The following is a 22,791-nucleotide window of genomic DNA, read 5'->3' on the forward strand; positions in this document are numbered from 1 at the left end:
TTCTATAAACTTGTGACACCTCTGAACTCTCAATTAAGATCTTATGTCAGGATAAAAGGCCAGGGTTTGATATAAGAAACATCTCTGTCTAAATATTTGTCTAGCACCTTCTGACATTGTCCTTGGTTAATTTAGTAAACTCTAAATCTTCAGTTTTGCCATTAGCAATATGGGGGAAATAATGTTGCCTCCATTTTAATGACTGGAAGTTACATATGTAAAGCAACTATCACACATTATGCATAACAAACAGTCCAGATATATAGCTATTATTTATTGTTTTTTGAGATTTTCCTTCCTTCCTTCCTTCCTTCCTTCCTTCCTTCCTTCCTTCCTTCCTTCCTTCCTTCCTTCCTTCCTTCCTTCCTTCCTTCCTTCCTTCCTTCCTTCCTTCCTTCCTTCCTTCCTTCCTTCCTTCCTTCCTTCCTCCCTCCCCCCTCCCTTCCTTCCTTCCTCCCTCCCTCCCCCCCTCCCTTCCTCCCTTCCTGGCTTGGGGAACCATATGGGACCCTGGAGGACCGAATATCGGTCCATCCTAAGTTACCACAAGCAAGGCAAAAGCCATACTGCTTGCTCCACCACCCCACCCCCATTTTTTAAAATAAAAAAATCCTCAAGTCTTTTACTAGAACATTTCTAGTTGGAGACACTGACTATTGTATTATGACATTCAGTGTTGTTTTTTGTTTGTTTGTTTGTTTGTTTTGGAGGTCACACCCGGCAGTGTTCAGGGATTACTCCTGGCTCTACTCTCAGAAATCATGCCTGGCAGGCTCGGGGGACCACATGGGATGCCGGGATTCGAACCACCGTCCTTCTGCATGGAAGGCAAACGCTCTACCTCCATGCTATCTCTCTGGCTCCGACATTCAGTGTTTTTTTTAACACATTTCAAATAAAAATAATTCAATTGGAATAAAGAATGGAATGATATTTATTAAGAAATCACAGAATATCAGGATATAAAACTTAGGCTTTCAGCAAATCATGTTCAGCTATTGCCTGCTGCAATTAAAAAGGCAAATACAAATAATAAGAAGTGATGTTACTATAAAAGTGATGTAGAAAAAAGGAGAAAGCATGAAGAATGTATTACTTTTCATTACAGTATATATGCAAGGCACCTTGGTAGATGCTATTATAACTAAATGCAATGCAACTTCATTTTGGTAAAGTGAATGTACTTGTAATTATTCATGTTACATTTCTAGTGGGTCTCTATACTTAAAAGTAATTCCATTTTGTTACAAGTAATGAAACTTTAATTATCTTAGACTTAAAACAGTTCTGCTTCTTTAGAGATGTAGGGAGTCAAATCATTAAATATACAGATTAATCAATTAATAGTTACTTAGAAACTATAAGGGAAGAGAGACTATAATTGTATTTCTAAATAGCCTTTCTGTAGATTTGTTAACATACACACACTTGCTGACATAGCCTCAGGAATAAAATGATTAGTAGTAAACAAAGTTAATGTCTCTTGATCAATTTAGGAACCAGGAAAGCAAAATAATAGAAAGAATAGACCTTCATTATTTGAAGAATATCTGCTGAATCATAATTATAAAATTTTAAATAAATTGAACCTGAAAAGATGACCACACAGTAAATAGATAATTAACATCCTTAAAACACACATAAAGTATGCAAAAATCTTCAGAAATCTTTCTGAGATTATATTGATACATTCCATGAACACCTATTTTTCATTAACAGCATTAAATAATATTCATGAGCAGTCATCACTGGAGATCAATACTTAGTTATCCTTAGGGCATCCATTTGTCACAGAAAGGCAAATTATCTAATATCAAAATACCTTCAACTTTCCCAAACCCGAAGTTCTACTGTTTGCGTTACTATGTAATAAATATCAGGATAATAGTTCTCAGAGAACTTCCATTATTATTTTTTCTATTTTATTTTCAGTTTTAGAGTAAATTAGTAAATTATTAGTAAATCATTAGAAAATTAGTAAATTATTTTTAGTTTTGAAGTAAATTTGTAGGTACGTTAAAATGTCATTGAGAGATTTTAATTATAGTTACTTTTTCTATGTCTTCTTTATATTGTAGCAACAATAGCAACAAGACTTAAATGCTCGCTCTATAAGCTAAAAGATCAAAGGTTGAAATCTTATTTTGGCTGAAATATAGGAAATAAAATTCTACAATTTCTTTTTAAGTTTTGTTCTGGACTTTCCCTGGATGAACAAGAAAACGAATTATGAAGAATACTTTTATTGGTAAGATAAACTGATACAAATAGGTGGCACAATTCTTTATATATATATATAAAACCTTTATTTAAGCATCATGATTGCAAGCATAATTGTAGTTGGGCTTCAGTCATAAACAGAACACCCCCCTTCACCAGTGTAACATTCCCACCACCGAGGAGGAGGGGATGTGGCATAGTTCTTAAGGATAGAGTTCCAGAAGTGAAATTCATTGTTTTCAAGGAGCTCAAAGTCTGGGGCTGGAGCAATAGCACAGCGATAGAGTGTTTGCCTTGCATGTGGCTGACGTGGGATGGACCCAGGTTTGATCTGCAGCATCCCATATGGTCCCCTCAACCTGCCAGCAGCAATTTCTGAGTGCAGAACCAGGAATAACTCCTGCACACTGTTGGGTGTGCCCCCCCCCCCCAAATGGAGCTCAAAGTCTAGTAAAGGGGAGAAAGTACAATGAGTAGGCAATTCTAAGCTGACATAATAAACTTGGGTGTCTTGGGAACAGAGAACAATGGTATTTGTACATTTTACTATAGCAGTGAAAAAAAATGATTCTTAGGTGAGGAGATATTAGAATTGAATTCTGAAGCAATTACAATTAGCTAGGAAAGAAACCCATGGTGTCAGCCAGGGAGATGCATATGCAAAAGAAAGCAGTGTGCAAGCTGCAGAAATTTTCAAAATTTGAAAATATTACAAAATTACAAAATTCCAGTGGTGAAAAATAAAAGCATCTTATTTCTACCCAGGAAATATCCCACTGGAAATATAGGAAAGGGTTTTGAAGGAAGAAAGACTGAGCAGTCTCACAAATAAGGAATAATGCTTCTTCCCTCCTTTTCTTGCTTCCTTTCTCTCCATTTATTTTATTAGAGGACTCAGGCAGTCAGAACTAAAGTAATAGCTATAGAAATGTAGAGAATGACATAATCAAAATGTATATAGTCTTAAAATAAAGTGATTTAAAGAGGGTCATATGTAGAGTTGTTTTCAGTTCACATGCATACAGTTCACCATACAAAGGGTGTCTGAAACCCAAATTGATGGAATGTTATATACATAAGACCTAGAGACTTGAATTGAACATCAGCCCAATGTACATCTATTGAACAATATGAATATAAAAAGGATCAAATTAATCTTTTAAATTTTAAAATAGATATTTAGGTCTACATTACTGGGATCAAGGCTATTGCTACACCCTGAGCTGATCATAAGACTGCTTTACCCCAGACATAAAATCAAATCAATTTTCTAGATTCAGAAATGTTCAGAGGAAAGGCAAAAAGGTACCTTAGAAAGTATCATAGATGGTTAAAAGCTAATCCGCACAACAATCTTCTTGGAGACCAAGATAGGAAAAGATGAAAAAAATATAAAAAAGTGAATGTTAACTAGATTACAAAAAGACTACAATATCCACTTTATGAGATTGGATTTTATTTAAAAGGGAAAACCATGAAGATTTCTGAGTAATGATAAAACCAGAAGCCTTCACGAGAAGTAATATCGATCTGGAAATAGGTAAAATATTTATGTAGAGGAAGGAACAGACAGTAACCAGGAGACCACATAGACAAATAATATATCTTTGCCATGATATAAAAAAGGAACTGAATCTCAAAGTATGGGAATCTAGTTTATCACTGCACCTCGCAAACCCTAAGTGCTGGACAAAACTTTTAGGCATACACTGTGTTTTTCTTTTTGTATGAGCAAATATCCCAAGGTACCACTCTGCCTGAAAGAATGAAGCTCATTAGTTAATTTGCATTAAGGTAACTTATTACTTTAGTAAAAAGCTTCCAATTAAGTCACTAATTAAGAATGTGTTGATTTGCCTAGGAGCTGAGATAAATTGTAAATTTTGAAAATTATGTAACAAAATGTTTCTGAAATGGTTCACAGTATAAGCAGGATCAGTGCTTAATATATTTAAGATATATTTTAGAAAGCACATTTGCACACAGAATTTGACATACTAATCAAATGATTTTCTTACTCATTTAAAAAATGAACGAAATATGAAACAAAATAACACATCATCATCCATTCAATCCCTTATTCCCTTCACAATACTATGACACTTAGGAACTGCTCTAGATGCTTGCAGAAATGATAAAATGGCCAAAAATCTAGGAACAGGAAAGTTAATGAGTAAGGAACTTACCTTGTATGAGCCTGACTGGGATTCAATCGAAAGCACCCTATATGATCCTATATTCTTTGATTTCTTTTGGGGGGCCACACCTGGCAGCGCTTAGGGGTTACTCACGGCTCTGTCCTCAGAAATCGCTCCTGGCAGGCACGGGGGACCCTATGGGATGCCAGGAATCGCACCCAGGTCCATCCCATGCAAGGCAAATGCCCTACCACTGTGCTATCTCTCGGTCCCCTATTCTTGGGTATTTTTATTTTGTTCTCTTTTGGGGTCACATCTGGCAATGCTCAGGTGTTATTTCTGGCTCTGCACATAGGAATTACTCCTGGAAGATTTGGGGAACCAGGTAAAATGCAAGGTTACTGCCCTACCTGCTTTACTATATCTTCAGCATCCAATTCTACTTTGACACCCCCCCCCCATCAGCTGTCCTATATCTACTTCTCTTGTTCTATACTTCATTTAAAATTGCCTTCTTATCGTTGCTTTATCTCCAGTTGTTGTCTTCCATTAATCATATCTGTATATGGGAATATCTATTTTGCTCTGTAAAGTGCCCTTTGGGAACATTCACTGTATCATTAAAACAATCTGTATCCTCATTCTCCTCTATCTTGAAAAATGACCTAAATTTCTTTACCAAAATCATCTCATCATTAAAAAATTTCTCCCCTGAGGAGTGATAGATTTTTCTCATCCTCCATAAAGCTTCATAAAACTTTTTAGCCTATGAAAAGTTATTTTGATTTTTTCCTTTTGCCTGATTAAAAAATCATTTGCTGTTATTGTTATGACATTCTCTTTCATCTTCCCTCCTAACATCATCACCACCACTACGACCACTACCTAATTCTTGTGCCTTTGCATTGAATTTTAAAAAAAATGCATACATATAGAAACATTCAATTTTACATAAACCACCTTCATTTTTGCTTCAAATTTATCGACTACTGATATAATAAAAGAAAAATATAAAAATCAGTATTATATAAATATTAGTATCAGATATAGCAATATTATTTTGAGAGTAAGGGGATGGGACACATCTAGCAGCACTCAGGGGCTACGTGTGGAACTCTGGAGTCCACTATATTTGGAGGCTTTGAATGAACTGGATCAGGCTCTATGCAATGCAAATGCCCAACTCTGTACTATCTCTCAAGTCCAGACAAAGGGAAATTTTCTTAAGGTTTTCTATTCTTTTTTTGGTAGGAGAAATTCAAAGTTTAAGAATTTAAAAAAAAGGGAAATGAAGAGATTGTAGAGAGTTAAGACTCTTGCTTTGCATATGGCTAACATAATGTGATCCCTGGAACCACATTCCATATTCCTGAGCAGAGAGCCAGAAGTAAGCCCCGAATAGACTGCTTGTAGCTCCACTACCCACACATCACTGAAAACAAGAATTTAAAGAGACTAGAGAATTGGCCTCAGTAAATGAGTCTACCAAGGTGGGTGGGCGGGACCACGGGGTATTGGTGTAAGCCTGCTGAATAGTAGTAACACAACATATATCAAAACATTGTCTTCATGAAACTCCATTAATGGTATTGTAAAATGCAATAAAAACAGAAAAACTTTAAAGGGAGACCCACAGATGTTTGGAAAGTCAATCTTTTTTCCCTGTGATTCATAAACAATCATGTAATAATTTTTTCAATGCAATAATGCACATCCTCCAATGTGCTACACTTTTGGATGTGCCATAAGCTCATTTTTTTTCTTTTTTTTTCTTTTTGTCCCCCAATTCACAATACAGACCAGGCAAAACGGCCTGGGTTGAGGTGTATATGGGGTGCATTTACTGTACCTCCTCTTTCTATAAGTCAATGTAAAGAACACAGTCTGTGGTAAGAATTGGGAGGCCTTATCTTTTCTTTTTTTCTTTTTGATTTTTTAATATATGTATATATATACATATGTGTGTATATATACATATATGTATATATATATAAGCTTTTCACCAGTGCAACATTCCCATGACCAACATCCCAAGTGTCCTTCCTCCCCACCCACACCAGCCTGTACTCTAGACAGGCTTTCTACTTCCCTCATTCAGTCACAAGCAGTGACTGGTGGGGATGTGAAGAGAAAGGAACTCTTATTCACTTCACTGCTGGTGGGAATGCCGTCTGGTCAACCTTTGTGGAAAGCGATATGGAGATTTCTCCAAAAGCTGGAAGTTGAGCTCCCATATGATCCAGCTATACCACTCCTAGGGATATATCTTAGGAACACAAAAATGCAATACAAAAATCTCTTTCTCACACTTATATCCATTGCAGCATTGTTTACAATAGTCAGACTCTGGAAACAGCCTAGATGCCCCTATAGATGAATGGTTAAAGAGACTATGGTACATATGCAGCCATCAGAAGAGATGAAGTCATGACATTTTCCTATACATGGATGCATATGGAATCTATTATGCTAAGTGAAATAAGTCAGAGGGAGAGAGATAAATTCATAATGGTCTCACTCATCTATGGGTTTTGAGAAAAATGAAAAACATTTGTGTAATGATTCTCAGAGACAAAATAGTGGAGGACGGTAGGGTCCAGCTCCTGACATGAAGCTTACCACAGGGATCATTTAGTGCAGTCACAGAAATAATTACACTGAGAACTATCATAAACTCAAATATATTTAATTTTATATACTTCTATGTAATAAACTCAGACTTACATATTCCTTACATATTCCTCATATTTTTCACACCTCTCTTTAACTATGAAGATCCCCAAAACATTCTCTTCGAATAACCTTGTGTCTTTTAGAAAATTTACACCCAAGACTTATCTTTACACAACCTTCTAATTTTATCACAACTTCAAATATTTGAACTATATTTCTTTCACATGCTGATTTTAATTCATGTGTAATTTATTATAATTATTATTGCTTTCTGTTTAGGCCATACCCAGCAGTGCTCAGGGGTCACACCTGGTGGTGTGGGACTATATGTGATGCCAGGGCAGGAAACATCATTGACCTTGTGCATGGCAGGCAAATTAACCCATATACTAACTCTCTGGTTTGGAACATTTTTCTTAATCTGTCAAGACCTTTTTTCATCCTTTATTTCCCCTAAACCATTCTCATTTTCTGAATCATCCTCGGTTTCTAGATTACTTCTTGCTTTTATTTTTATTTATTTATTTGGTTTTTGGGCCACACATGGTGACGCTCAAGGGTTACTCCTGGCTATGCACTCATAAATCGATCCTGGCTTGGGGAACCATATGAGATGCCGGGAGATAGAACCTCGGTTAGTCCTGGTCAGCCTTGAGCAAAGCATATACCTTACCACGTGCTATTGCTTTGGCCCCTAGATTACTTCTTGCTTTTAGAGAAATTTTTATAGTTGTTGGCAGGCGGCTTAACATATGGCTTTCTCATCATTCTTTAAATAAATCATTTTATTTGTTCATTTTTTTTGGTCTATACCCAACTGTGTTCCAGGTTTACTTCAGGTTCCTTACTCTGGGCTCACTCTTATAGCTGCTTGGGGAATCATATGTGATTCCAGGGATTGAACTGGTGTCAACCATGGACAGAGCAAGAACTTAACCCCCGGCTCTTCTCATCACTTCTTTTATGTTCTTTCTCTTGTTTTATTTTTTTGGAATTCTCTCTTCTAAACTACCTTCTCTTCTTCCCTTCCTTTTGGAAGACTTTGTACAAAGGAAATCAATATTCTATCCTGTTAAGAAGAGATTGTATCTTAAATCAACTTGACCGCCCTCAATTCATTTTTTGTTGTTGTTGCCATTCTGGGGCAACCTCTATTTACTTCCTTTTTTTAAAAAGATATCTTTTATTTCAATATATCTTTTATATTTCATCTCATCCTTAAAAAAGTAACTCTGATATAACTGGTCTATTGTGACCAGCGGTTACCACTTCAGCTTTCACTTTGTGTCCTGTTTCACTGACACCATCTTCTGTGATACCTGTCTCATTTTTCTGATACATGAATTTGCCATCTTAGCCACAGAGTTTACCCAAACTCAATGTCAGACGGCATTGGTTTACCTTTGTTCTTTATGTATGGTACAGGTTTCCAATTTAAACATTAAATGTAGGTGATTTCATGAGCTACACATAAAACGACTTAACTGTCCTTAATTTTCCTCTCCAATCCTCCTTAGTACCCTAAAGGATAAGCAGTTGGCAGCTAATTAACTCCATGTTTGATTTCTGAAGTCTATAAGACTCTCAAAAGCATGGATTTTGACATTCTTCACATTCTAAGTGCAGTTTCTTCCATAGAGTTGCTGTTAAAAATGAACAAAATCTCCCTCTCCCACTGCTCTCCTTTACCACCCTGCAGGCTGTTAAGCTGAAAGAGTCTTCAGTGTTCATCCAAGCATGTTACCACACTGAGTCATTTTGGATCTGAGGCACAACACAGTGCCTGGCCAGAGAAACGGCTCAGTAGTGCCTGTGGGGTAAATGCAATTAAACACATGTCTATAGCTCCTGTATCTCTTAAAGAGCTTTTCATCACTTTGTCAGAAGAATGGGGTTCAATCACACAGGCACTATTTGCATTTCCAATTTAGAGATTGTCCAAAGCATTAAAATTCCAATACATTTCCCCCTGCATAATAGATGGTATCGAAGATAGAAGCGAGTTCAATGGGAAAATCTCTGATGATAAGAAATTTAATAGGAATAGGAGATTGCTAAATTTCAATCTGCAGAGCTGAGGGTTCCACGTATTTTAATCACTGATTGTGATTCTTTTAGAATAACTTAGATGGCACATCTTTTTGACAGACTTCTATCAGTTAACGGGCAACAGCAATTTAATAGCACATTAAATGTGCATACACACATAGATATTATTCATTAAATTCTATATTTTTTCCAATGTCTACAAAATCCAGCTATTTACAAGGAAAACTTCACAATAAAATGAAAATAAAAACTTCTTTTCTTTGGATTTTTACTGCCAAGAGGTAAAATATAGAAATTTGTGTGATGCATCTTATTTGAATGCATAATTTGGTCTTTTACTGGTGTGTGTGAAAGGTTCATATTGATATAGTACTTATTTTATTTCCACCTTATTGGATTGCCAGTAAACTGGCAATTTCTTTTTTCTTTTCTTTTCTTTTTTTATTTGTCTTTGTTTTGGGGCAACACTCAGTGATGCTCAGAACTTAATGTTGACTTTGCACTCAGAATTCCCTCCTGGTAAGGCTTGAGGGACCATTGTGGTGCTATGATTGAACCAGGGTGGTTGCATTCAAGGCAAGCATCTACCCACTATATTATTGCTCTGACCTTTCTAATGGTTTTTGTTTAGTTTAGTTTTATGGCTACATCTGGCATGTCAGGGTTTACTCCTTATTTTGTGCTCAGGAATCTCTCCTGGTGTAGCTTGGGGTAGCATATATGGTGCCAGGGATTGAACCTGAATTGGCTATGTGTAAGGCAAGAGCCTATTCACTCTATTAACTCTCCAGCCTCTCTCTCCACTTAGAGAGACCTCGCAGGTGGTATTCAGGGTGCTCAGGGGTCACTCCTGTTGATTCAACCAGGCAATGGTTCAAGGATGTGGTGCTGTTGGAGTCTTGTAGTATTTTGGTTGACCTGGGCCACTCTAGAGGTGTTTGGGTGTCATACCTAGCAATTCTTCAATCTCACTGTGGATCTTAAGATTGAACTGGAGTAGAATATATGCAAGGAATTTACATCTTACCTTAATAATATCTCTATGGCCTCATTTATCTCCTTTTTTTATTATTCTCTCATATAGTAAATCTGTTGACAGATCTGTTGCATACATTTAGATTGTTTTCATTTATTTTTGATTTTTGGTTAGGATCTTGAGACCCCACAGTTAAGGTCTCTTATCTTGTTCTGGATTGTTTCAGGTTATTTTGCATAGTACTGAATTTAATTTGTCCTAGCTTTTAGATCTTATTCAAGCACTGCTCCAGGTGTCACTAACCTTTCACATATTCAATGGATAATGCTATGGCAATGGGACATTATTCAGTGACTAGAACATCATACATCTGATGAGTTAGAGGAACTAACACTTCTGGGAACTGAAGCAGCCTAAGAGCTAGATCTGGAATTCAAACTGAAGCTTCAGTACTGCCTTCAATTCGAACCCATCCCTTTTACGGACACACTTGCAAATTTTATGGAAAGTAAAGTAAAAATGTCAACAAAGAACACAATTTCCTCTTAGACAAATAAAAAATTGGAAGCTCTCCCGATTTGAAAAAATTCCACAGCTTAAAACTTCCTGGATGCTAGATTCAGCAAATTAAAGCCATTTTCATCAAAATAGAGTCCCACAGAGACACATTTTTCTAATTTTCCTTGTTTGAGGTCCCATGGCTTAGTGGAACTTTCACAGTTGGCTCTTGGCATGATTTAAGTGACAGAGAAAGGCAAGTTCTAAGTATTTTAGTGAAATTAATTCAATGATAGGAATTCTTACTGAAAATACTTAAAAATATGGGCCTTCTGTATTAGTCTTTATGATTCATAATGGCAAGACATGTGTCTTATCAGTACTGACTCCATACCATAACTCTATAAATTAGCAAGGTAACTTAACATATGTGCAAAAAGAGAGGCAAAGTAAGTCACCTCCATAACAATGGCATCATACTCGTGATCTAGGGAACTAATAGTATTAACATCCAACATTTGGTTTTGATGTTCAATGCAACTGCATTTCTATTTTGCAGGAAGGTTACAGGGAAAACCCCACCTGGCAAGGCTCAGAGACTAGTTCTTGTGATACTCAAAGGGAAATATATTTAGTGCTGGGGATTAAACTTGGGCCTCCTATATACAAAGCATGCACTTGGTTGAGCTATTACTCTGACCTGCAGAAATACTGCATTTGTTTTAGATAACTGCTATGTACAGTTCCTCAGAAACAGAATACAAGGAGTAATCATGTCTCCTGATTTATATAGTTCTGGGCTGAATGAATATAATGTGATCCAAATTATGGAAGATTTATATTAATTCTGAAAAGTCCTGTAATATGAATTGAGATGAACTGGCTTATCTTTTTTCTTATAAAGCACTAACTGAATTACCTTATGCAGGCCATTTTACATTTCAAATTATGAGTCCTTATATTGAAGAAAATTAAAATTTCCAGAGACTAAATACCTTTGGCAGGGGCATGGCACCAGCAAATTTTTGTGATGGCAGAAGGAAGTATCCAGAATTAGAATTTTATCATGTGACATTAGGATATTCTGGGATATTGCTAATCTCCAGCAATGACTTGAGGGTTATTATCAATATAGATCTTGAGGTTTTTAAAAATAGATATTCCTTTCTTTTTCTTTTAATTTGGAAACTTTCCAAGTCTTTTACAACTTAGCATATAATAGTTCCAGAATTATTAGATGAAGTTCATTTACAATTAATAAAAGGCCAGTAAATCTTGCTGGTCATTCATTTTTATAAGCATATAGATGAGCATAGTTTAGAAGGAAAAGAATCACTTGTGTTTTGTAACTTCTTCAAGGTCAACTTATGAAATGCCAGCTAAAGACAAAGGATCATCACTAAAAAATTGGTACTGTTGTAATTATAAAATGATAATCAAATAATCAGGTCAATGAAAATGGTTTTAAAATATGGACGATTAGAGGAACATCTAGTCTCCTCGTAAGAGAATAATAGGGAGTATCTGATTCCAGAGATTAGGGCAATGCCTTCTATGCTTCTAGTCTTAAGAAGAACATGACCTAGTCTTTATAAACTGTAATCAATCAATGTGCATGAATAAATGAAGTAATCAATGTCTACATAGAGAAATGAATTCTATAAACTGTTCAAAATGGAAAAGGAAGATTTTTCAGCTAACCTGAAAACTTAATAAACTAGCAGGACTATCATTAATTAAGTATTAAGGATAATACTTAAGTTTATAAGAACAAGGCTCTATCAATGACTTGACTCTTAGAATTTTTGTTTTGTTTTTTTTTTTGTTTTGTTTTTGGCCACACCCAGTGACGCTCAGGGGTTACTCCCGGCTATGCGCTCAGAAATCACTCATGGCTTGGGTGATCATATTGGCTGCTGGGGGATCAAACCGAGGTCCGTCTTAGACTAGCGCTGGCAAGGCAGGTGCCTTACTGCTCCACGCCACCGCTTCGGCTCCTGGAATTGTTAAAGAATAGATCTATACCTTACCAGGCTCTGTTTAACTCTACATTTTTTTTTTCCTGAGTGCAAGATTGATTGTTTCCTAAGCCTTCACATAAGGGCAAACCCTTGGAATAGCAATTACCAGTAGGTCCTTAAATTCTTACTCACTTTCACCGAAGTGTTGGAATACTAAATGGAATTACAGAAATAAAATTACATATAAGCATAAGCTATATTTATATATTTATAACCTCTATTTCAGTTTTTTAGAAATAAAACTGTTTTCTATTCCAGTGACAAGCATAACTTGTGTGGTTTATGCTATTTACTTTGATTACTTGGATTTTGATATAAATATGTCACTGCTGATGTTTTACCATTCAAGTGACATTCATTATGATTATAAGGTATAAATTTCTTAGCTTTATAATTGTCCCTATGTGACATGTTATCAAGTTAATTACATTTTCTTTTTTTTAAATTACTTTTCTAAGCATACCACATCCTTTCATTGACAATATAAGTTTCAACTGTACAAGACTCTCTTTTAAGTAGGTAAATTTGCATATGTCATTTCTATATTTGTGGATTTGATCAAAGAAGAAAACTATTCAATTACCAATATCCCATTATCATTTGGATATTTTCCCAATGCTTTTGTTTCTCTTTTTCCAATATGTACCTGAGAAGTTTATCATTCCTTCTCTGCGAAGTTCTAATTTTAGGAATTCTGTATCTCATTGTTTTGTAATTATTTAATTTTTAGCCTTATTTTCTAGGTTGTCTGCTCCAAAATTACAGAATATAAGTCTATGCTTTGTGTGACCACTAGTGGCCACTGTTGTACAAGACACTCAAAATAAATTATGGGGCTGGAGCAATAGTGCAGTGGTAGGGTGCTTGCCTTGCTTGTGACTGATCCAGGACAGACCTTGGTTTGTTCCCTGGCATTCCATATGGTCAACCCAAGCCAGGAGCGACTTTTTCTTTTAATTTTAATATCTTGATTTAAACACCGTGTTTACAAACATGATTGTAGTTGGCTTTCAATCATAAAAATAACACCCCCCTTCACCAGTGCAACACTCTTATCACCACTGCCCCCTTCACTCTCTCCCCTCCCCCCCACCTGTATTTGAGACAGGTTTTCTACTTCTCTTACATATTGACATTGTTATGATAGTCCTCAGTGTGCAGTTATTTCTCTAACTGCACTCACCACTTTTTGTGGCGAGCTTCATATGGTGAGCCAGTCCTTTTGGCCCTCATCTCTGGGAATTATTTCAATAATGTCTTTTATTTTTCTATTTTCTACACTATTCTGTGTCTCTCTTCCTTTGCCTTATTTCACTCAGAATAATAGATTCCATGTACATCCATGTATAAGAAAAGTTTATGACTTCATCACTTCTGACAGCTGCATAATATTCCATTGTGTATATATAACACAGTTTCTTTAGCCATTCATTTTTGAAGGGCATCTTGGTTGTTTCCAGAGTATGGCTACTGTAAATAGTACTGCAATTAATATAGGGTGAAGAAGGTGTTTGTACTGCGTTTTTGAGTTCTTAGGATACCCTAGGAGTGGTATAGCTGGATCATCTGAGAGCTCAATTCAGGAGTGACTTCTGAGCGCATAGCCAGGAGTAACCCCTGAGTGTCACAGGGTATGGCCCAAAAAGCAAAAACATAAAGAATTATAGAGTTTTACTAAAACATATCAGATATAGTTGTCCAAAATAATATTTAATAAAACAACATGCAAATAAATTGTAAAAGTAATGCTATACCTTAAATCCCAAGTAAAAATTTTTACACTGTGTTATGATGAACATTTTCTCTGGCATGAAGAGCCCAAGAAAATAAAATTCCTTATATCTATAATCACATCTTTGTAATCTGCCACGAGGAATGTTCTCTCTAATCTGTAGCCTATATTGCAAAATCCATGTTTTGGGTGATTTCATTAACATTTAAAAATGTTAACAATTCTGTCAGCCCAAACTGAAAATGACTGTGTGAGAAATGAAAGCTTGCATAACTCTGACACTTACTATTCATGGCTCATTATCTTCAATACTTTCATTATGCAGTGAGGGAGTGGGGTCAACCACACAAAATTTAGGAACAATTAAGGAAATTACTGTATGCAGATGTGACTTATGGGCTGAGAATAACACACTTTCTAAAAGTCTGTATTCAACAAGATAAATATATATGATGAAAAATCCACAGATGTTTTATGGCTTAAGGCAGCTATTCAGTTATTCATTATAAAGATTCCTTCAGGGTTTTGCTCACTTCCCTTGACCCTTTCCTGAACACTTTGAAACTTTCTCTTTTACTGTATTCCCCTGGGACTTTAAGACTCTTCTGTGTGTTTCCTGAAGTTCTTTGAATTCATTCTCCAACACATCCATGGAGATAAAAAACATTGTCACTGACCCTTATACATTGTGAATTGCTGCTGTGTTCTGAACTTCACATTCTTATAACTTTCACCGTTTGTGGAATAAACAAATGGAAATAGTCGGCCACAAGGGCAGAGGTTATTCACTAAACTTAACTTTTATCCAAAAGGAAAAGAGAAACTTTTAGAAAAATTTTATTTAGCAACCACTCAACAGATAATGTAAGGTAGAATTAAACTCCCCCTTTACTTTGTCCTATGCCAACTTCAGTCAGTGTCTGATAAGTGCCTGTTATACAGAACATCTTTACATCCATCCACCTATCCATCCACCGCTCTTTCAATCCACTCATCTATCTATTAATTCATATGCACTTTACATAAGGAAAGTAATGCTCAGAGAAGTTAAATTATTTGAACAATAGATGTAGGTTGTAAATGGTAGAGGTAAAATCCAAACTCTCAGAGACTGATTCCTCAAGGTCTGTACCTTTAACCATTACTCTAGATTGTCTTAAGCAGCAAGACCTAGAAAGAGAAAGAAAATTCTATTTACTCCTTGGTTAACTTTTTATAGATTTAGAGAGATTTGTCCTAGTCTGTTGATATTGGAGAGAATGGGCAGGGACAGAAATGTCTGTTTCTCATCTATTAAGAACCAGGCACAGTGTTAGGTACTCTCACATATAATTTTATGGTATCTTATTTCAATGTTAGTCAATATGATTTTACTTTGCAATTAAGAAATGAATCCTGGAATTCTAAAAATAAAACAAGCCCCCAAACAAACAGTTAGGAAGGGACTAAATAAAAGTTTTTAAAAGCATTGGGCATATGAGTAAGATGTGCCATTAGAACCTATATTTTATCCCAAAAATATTATTAGAATATAAAGCTATTCAGAATTAATATGTCTGCCAAATAGATAGGTAGGAAACTACACTCCCTGCCACAGTGCTCTGAATGGAGATAAGACCCAAATTTGCATCCTACCTTGATAAGTATTGTCCTGATGTAAGATTTGCTGCTTTCACATCCATGCAGTTCATAGTGCTGGGAATGAGAGCGAGTTCTGGTTGGATCATGGTGGCCGTGGCTACAGCTCTTGCAACCAATTCCATGGCATCTTGTACATAGTACTCAAAGACAGACTGTGTAGTTTTTCCATGAGCAATGAGCCCTAAGGGCAGACCTTCTGTCCTCAGTTCTTCAACATTCTGAGAATCTCCCAAAACCCAACGCAGCTCAGGGGGAATCACCCCGAACTGGGTGGTTATTTCAAAGATCCGACGAATACTTTCCATGTTGCAGCCAAACATCACAATGGTAGATGTACTGTTCTTTATGCTCTCAAGTTGGACTTGAAGGAAGTTTAAGAGGTCCTCAGTGGAGGATAGGTTGGCAGTGATGTTGATGATAGACCCAAGGTGAAATTTGGAATTGTTCTGGGTAAGGAGGAGGAAATCGGTGATGTTCCAGTCTTCCTGGCACAGCAACAAGCTAAAATTGTACCAGTTGTTCATTGTCAGGATTGAGACAGTGACATCAGCATCAGAACTTAATGGATTTTCTAAACTCAGTTGTAGGTGAAGGGGATTCTGTATTTAAAGATATGAAAAAGAAGAATTAGAAAGCATTTGCCAAAGATTATAACAGGGTACTTTTGCTTTCTTATAAGATGCAAGCCTTTCCCCGGTGATAGTCAAATGTATATGGGTTTACAGTCCCACAATTTGGAAAATCATGTTTCATATCTAAAGGAACTATTGGCTTCTTACAATTTATTTCTATTATTTTAGTTAAGGGTACCACACAAGAATAAAGAATGGTCTCATATTATGCACTTGATCTTAAATTTTTTAAGCTTTATACAGACAGTTCCTTTTTATGTATACATTTTTTTTTTTTTTTTGGTTTTTGAGTCACACCCGGCGGTGCTCAGGGGTTTCTCCTGGCTGTCTGCTCAGAAATAGCTCCTGGCAGGCCCAGGGGACCATATGGAACACCGGGATTCGAACCAACCACCTTTGGTCCTGGATCGGCTGCTTGCAAGGCAAACACCGCTGTGCTATCTCTCCGGGCACTATGTATACAATTTCTAACAATTACTATTATGAATTTATTTTTTAGATTTACCTAAGTAGAGATGGAAAAATTACATTTGCTTTCCTGGAAAACATGGTATAAAGAGTATTGTATTAAGATGGTATGGAAAAAATGGATGCATCATAGTTTCTTAAATTTGTAGCTACTGAAGAAATGCTTCTAATCTATGTGTATTAATACTTCGCATTCTGCTACAATACATATGTTAAAATATTTTCCAATTAATTTATTTTTAAGGCACTGTGATTCACAAATTTGTTCATGGTTGAGTTTAAGGCATACAATGATGTTCCAACGTCAGTTCAACCACCAGTGTAAACTTCCCTCCACCACTGTCGCCAATTTTCTTCTCATTACACCCAGCCTTAGCTTGTCTCTATGACAGGCAATTTAAAAACTATTTTTTTCTGGGGCCAGAGTGGTGGCACAAGCTGTAAGGCATCTGCCTGGCACGCACTAGCTTAGGATGGACTGCGGTTCGATTCCCTGGCGTCCCATATAGTTCCCCAAGCCAAAAGCGATTTCTGAGCACAGAGCCAGGAGTAACCCCTGAGTATCACCAGGTGTGGTCCAAAAACCAACCAAATAAAAAAACAAAAAAACCCACCCCCCATTTGGGCGGGGAGAACAGTGATAGCACAGTGGCAGGGTGTTTGCCTTGCACACAGCTGACCCAGGATCGACTGGGTTCGGTTTCCGGCATCCCCAAGTCTTTCAGGAGCCTTGCCCGAGCATCGCTGGGTTTAGTCCCCAAACCAAACACACACACACACACACACACACACACACACACACACACATTAGTTTATAATATTGTCACTAATAGGGTTTCATGCCTGACACATTTCAGCTCAACACTATCCCTCAGATAACCACCCCTCCTCAATTGTTGTCTCGTTATCCTCCCCACATCCTGTCCCTACGTTTCCTCCCCTGTGGTCTGAGTCCAATCCAAGAGACCAGTTCTCAGTATTTGCTGCCTTTGGGTAGTTGTTTTACTCTACTATGTTTTTATTATATTCTGCATATGAGAGAGAACAGTTTGTATCTGTTCCTCTCCTCCGATAAAATGTGATTGAGCATGGTACAATCCAGGTCTATCCATTTGGCAGAAAATCACATGATTTCATATTTTCTTATAGCCAAATAGTATCCCATTGTGCACATGTACTATAATTCAGTCATTTTTTTTCATGGTAATTTGTATAGCATCCAGATTTGAGCTATTGTGAATTTTTTTTAAACAGTGGATTTGTGCCCTTGGGGTAGATGCGAATGGGGTAGATTGCTTACTCATATAGAAGCTCAATTCCTAGTATTATTTTTAATAAATATTCATATTGTTTTCTCAAAAGGACATTCTCAACATTCTCAAGAGCAGTGAATGAGGGTCCCATACGTTGAAATATTAATATTTAATGTGATAATATGAGGGTCAAGGCCTTTGGGAAGCTATCAGATTATTAACCCCACGAAAAGAGATTCATGTAGTTATAAAAGGCTTAAAGGAATTGCCTGCCTCTTTCACGATAAAAGGTTATAATTAGAAGTTGGCAATCTGTTTATTAGAGTATCCTCAACCAACCAGCATACTGATTTTAGATTTCTAGAAGCTAGAACTATGAAAAAGAAATTCCTGTTGTTGTTGTTGTTTTTTAACAAAACAGAATGAATTAAGACCTTTGTAGTCATTAGTAATATATACAGGTATACCCTGATATTTGAAAAGTTATGTTAAGTAAATTTATTTTTTACCAAAGGCTAGTAGTAATTTTTTTCAAAGAAAAAGCTCCAGAAGATTTTTATTTTCGCAGTAAAAGATAAAAAGCAAAAATATAGCCAGGGATGAAGCTCAGTGGTAAAATACATATTTTGCATTGTGTAAAAGTCTGGATTGAACTTTAGCTCTCCACAGACAAAAACAGAAACAAAGCTAGAAATATATATTATTATGAACATAAATAATGAAAATGAAATATAGATAAAATTTTTTTCTAGAGACTGCACAATCTGTGCAGCTGGAATGGACCAGCAAATTCCTTTCTACAAACATTTTACACATTTATTTTTAACATATCCTGCAAACGTTTTGTAACATAATACCTTATAGATGCTAGGTGCATAAGAAATATTGGCCAAATTGAACAATTTGCCAATGGAAATTATTAGACTCAACTATTTGTGAGAACTTGCCAAACTTTCAAGTCAATAATACATGTAGATAAATGAGAAGGACTAACACAGTATCAATAATGTTTCACACTTGTGAAAATAAAAAATGGCTACCACTTGCCCCCTGAAAATATGTAATAAATGGAATTTTATATGCTAAATCCTGTTTTACATGGAGGATTTCAAAAGAATATCTACAGTAGTGAAAATGTATTTTTACCTTCCATCATTTATAAACTAATGTGTACAGAATAAAATCATATTCTAGTCACTTCAATTAATATTCAAAATTGAGGAACTTACAAACACAATGTTAGGTTAGAAATTCAAAGTTTCATTTAACTGATTTCTTCATTCATAGTGGTCATATCTAGTTATTGCGTTGTTTTCCTATTATTATTTTCTCACTCCATACAGGCTAAATTATGCTGATCAATATAGTTGATGTTTTGTGTACAGATCAACATATTTTAATAAAAAAAAGCTATAATCTGAGTTGAGCTTTGCATTCTTTGAAAGATTAAAGGTATTTTGGATAGAAGTAGAATAAAGAATGAGTACTCCAAGTGTTTTTTTTTTTTTTGTTTGTTTTTGTTTTTGTTTTTGTTTTTGGGTTACTCTTGGCTCCCACTCAGAAATCACTCCTGGCAGGCAAGGGGGACCATATGGGATTTGAACCAATGATCTTCTGCATGAAAGGCAAATGCCTTACCTCCATGCTATCTCTCTGGCCCCAAGTACTCCTAAGTTTTAAGGACCAAACGAACTATATGAGAACAACCATGAAGGTAGGTAGGATAATAACTTATTAGCCTGGAGATATTGATCAAGGGAAGTTGACACTTTTGGTGGCTCTGGTGTTCAAACATTGTATGACTGAAACTCTATTGTGAATAACTTTGTAAATCACTGTGTATTTAAAACAACAATAAAAGACTCTCCTTTCAAATTGAACTTTTGATCAGGGCTTGCATAGTATTAATTAATATGTTAGAGTATAAAAAGGTTTTGGAGGATCATTAATTTTCAGTAAGTCACAGGGAGAGTGAAAATTAATACTTTTTGATTTGTATATGATTTTTTCACAAAGTATAAGCTTCCTTATTTAATTTTCTTCCTTTTCTTTTTCGCTTTTATTTCTTCTCTACCCTTACTCCTCTTCCAAAAGGGAAGATAAGACCTACTGGAGAATAAGAAACAAATTATTCCCAATTGTTTTCTTGGCCTTAGCTCTCTAGTCTTTTGCCAGATTTTAAAAAAAAATTACAAAACAACTGTATTATTCTTCTGCATCACAACACCTGAATCACTCATAGGACTAATCTCAAAATCAAGGTGTTGCTTACAAGGCCATTTGTAATTGTTAATTTTGCCTCCACTTCTCCAAATATGTACTCTAACACAAGCCATACTAAACATTTTGTCTGCCTTTTTCAGAGAATTATCCTTATACTTACAAAAGTTTAATTTGCTAATGTCTTCAACTGGGAATATATTTGCCTGTTTTTATGTTCATTCTTCATGACGCAATTCTTCCATGTAGATTTCCAGAACCTAGGCTATGTTTTGTTTACTGTTTATGTTATGCTTACTCTTTCTGTTGATTTTATTTAATCAACTTGCTATTGTTGTTTTTTGTTTTCTCATAGTATTTTTTTTATAGATTTCTTGCATGGTAAATTAGACTTTGTATGACTTTTTTCCTCCCAGTGCTAAGCAAACAAAAGTATTCAAGTAATTCATTAAAGTATTCAACCTTTTTATACAAAGCCGGTCATAGTTTAACTATAGGGTAAATGTTTAACTCCCACACTAGACTGAATACATTTTAAACCTAAAGACCATATCTCAATTGTTTCTTCCAGCACAATTCTGTTAACCAAAGATACTATTTGCCAAATGGAATTTTCATAACAAAGCTCCATTTCTTGGGTCATGATCATAACTTTTTCACCTAAGGATGGAGAATATTATTTCTAGCAAAGCTTTAAGGTTTAATCATTTGTGCCTAGTTGAACAAAGAAAGAACTATTCACATACTTCCTACAGAGGGACTCACTAGATCACTCTGTAAGGAGCCTTTTCTAAAGGAATGAACATGTTTTCCTTTTGTCTAATAGAAAGGTGAGCATGTCTTTGATAATAGTGACAGGAGAAAATGAAGCCTTAAGTATATATTGACTTAATACAGGGAATCATATTCATTCCTACAAAACTTTTATAAAAAATTTAAATATTAGGAGCTGGAGCGGTGGCACAGTGGTAGGGCTTTTGCTTTGCACGCAGCTGACCTCAGAGGGACCTTGGTTTGATCCCTGGCATCCCATATGGTCCCCCAAGCCAGGAGTGATTTCTGAGAGCATAGCCAGGAATAACCCCCGAGTGTCACTGGGTATGGCCCCAAACCACAAATTAAAAAGAAAAAGAAATTTAGATATTGAAGTCAATTCTCTCAGAGACTTAAAGGACACACTTCCTCAAACAAGCACTGATTGATTAGAAACAAGCTGTGACAAACCATTTCTGTAGTAGCCTCAAATTTAGTATCTCCCTAAGTCTATATATTTGATGATAAATGTGTGGATGCTCTCTCACAAGACAGAGCATATGAGGGAGGACCTAAAACAGTAAAACTCAAACTTGAGAGTAAATATTTTATCAAAAGCTGAAACAAAAATATTTACGATATCTATTGCACTATAGAAAACGAACCTATAACATGAACAAAACTGTGTAACTTATAGTTTGCTATTTGTGAAAGAGCAAATCCAAATCAAGAAGAAGGCAAATTTAAAACAAATTCTCACATAACTTTCTGAATAAGAGTTTCAGTGACAGAACAGCCAGAGTCAAGAAGCTAGTGCTACCATGCAGAGAAAATGAAACTGCATCATAAATGCATTCCATTTATATAAATTAAAATAAACCAGCTTAGTGTGCAAGGAGAATAAGAGAAAGTACAAAATTAAATAGTTCTGATAATTCTCATTGCCCTAAATGAGTATACTTTTTATTATATATGACTTACTGTACTTTCCTTATGAATTATACATTATTATACTTAGCTGTATACACAAAATCATACATGCCAAATTAAATAGATAATTTTAGAGTTTTAAAAAGATTTTTATTAGGCTGGGGAGAAAGGTTAGGAGTGGCAAAAGGGCTGGAGAGATAGCACAGCGGTAGGGCGTTTGCCTTGCACGCAGCCAAGCCAGGACGAATGGTGGTCTAATCTGGGTCTAACCCCATAGGGTCCCCATGCTTGCCACGGGTGATTTCTGAGCACAGAGAACAGGAGCAGCCCCTGAGCACAGTTGAGTGTGACCCAGAAACAAACAAACAAAAAAAGTGGCAAATTGTACACCTTGCATACATGAGGTTCTGAGCTCAATCCTTAGTATTATATGACCCCCAAACACCACCAGTTCAAGTTGCACCACATCACTGTCTCTGAGCATTAAGGCATCAGGACTGTATGATCTGGCTGCATGACACAAAAGTGGTTCCTGGCTCCTGAGCACTTCTGGAGAGTTACTTCTTGGATATATATGTATAAATTCC

General features: G+C 35.9%; 1 protein-coding gene and 1 non-coding gene across 2 annotated transcripts in view; both read right to left on the reverse strand.

Moving 5' to 3' along the window:
- Nucleotides 1-22,791, reverse strand: part of GRIN3A (glutamate ionotropic receptor NMDA type subunit 3A) — a 214,829-nt gene that overhangs the window by 124,381 nt on the left and 67,657 nt on the right. Inside the window, exon 2 of the mRNA XM_049770011.1 lies at nt 15,943-16,547. Within this exon, the coding sequence (XP_049625968.1) occupies nt 15,943-16,547 (605 nt within the window). The remainder of the gene's footprint in view (nt 1-15,942; nt 16,548-22,791) is intronic.
- On the reverse strand, nt 6,132-6,264 carry LOC126031406 (small nucleolar RNA SNORA51). The gene has a single exon (XR_007503294.1). It is a non-coding gene; the product is annotated as a small nucleolar RNA SNORA51 (small nucleolar RNA).

Source organism: Suncus etruscus, chromosome 1, assembly GCF_024139225.1.
Source record: "Suncus etruscus isolate mSunEtr1 chromosome 1, mSunEtr1.pri.cur, whole genome shotgun sequence".
In the NCBI taxonomy this organism is placed as follows: domain Eukaryota; kingdom Metazoa; phylum Chordata; class Mammalia; order Eulipotyphla; family Soricidae; genus Suncus; species Suncus etruscus.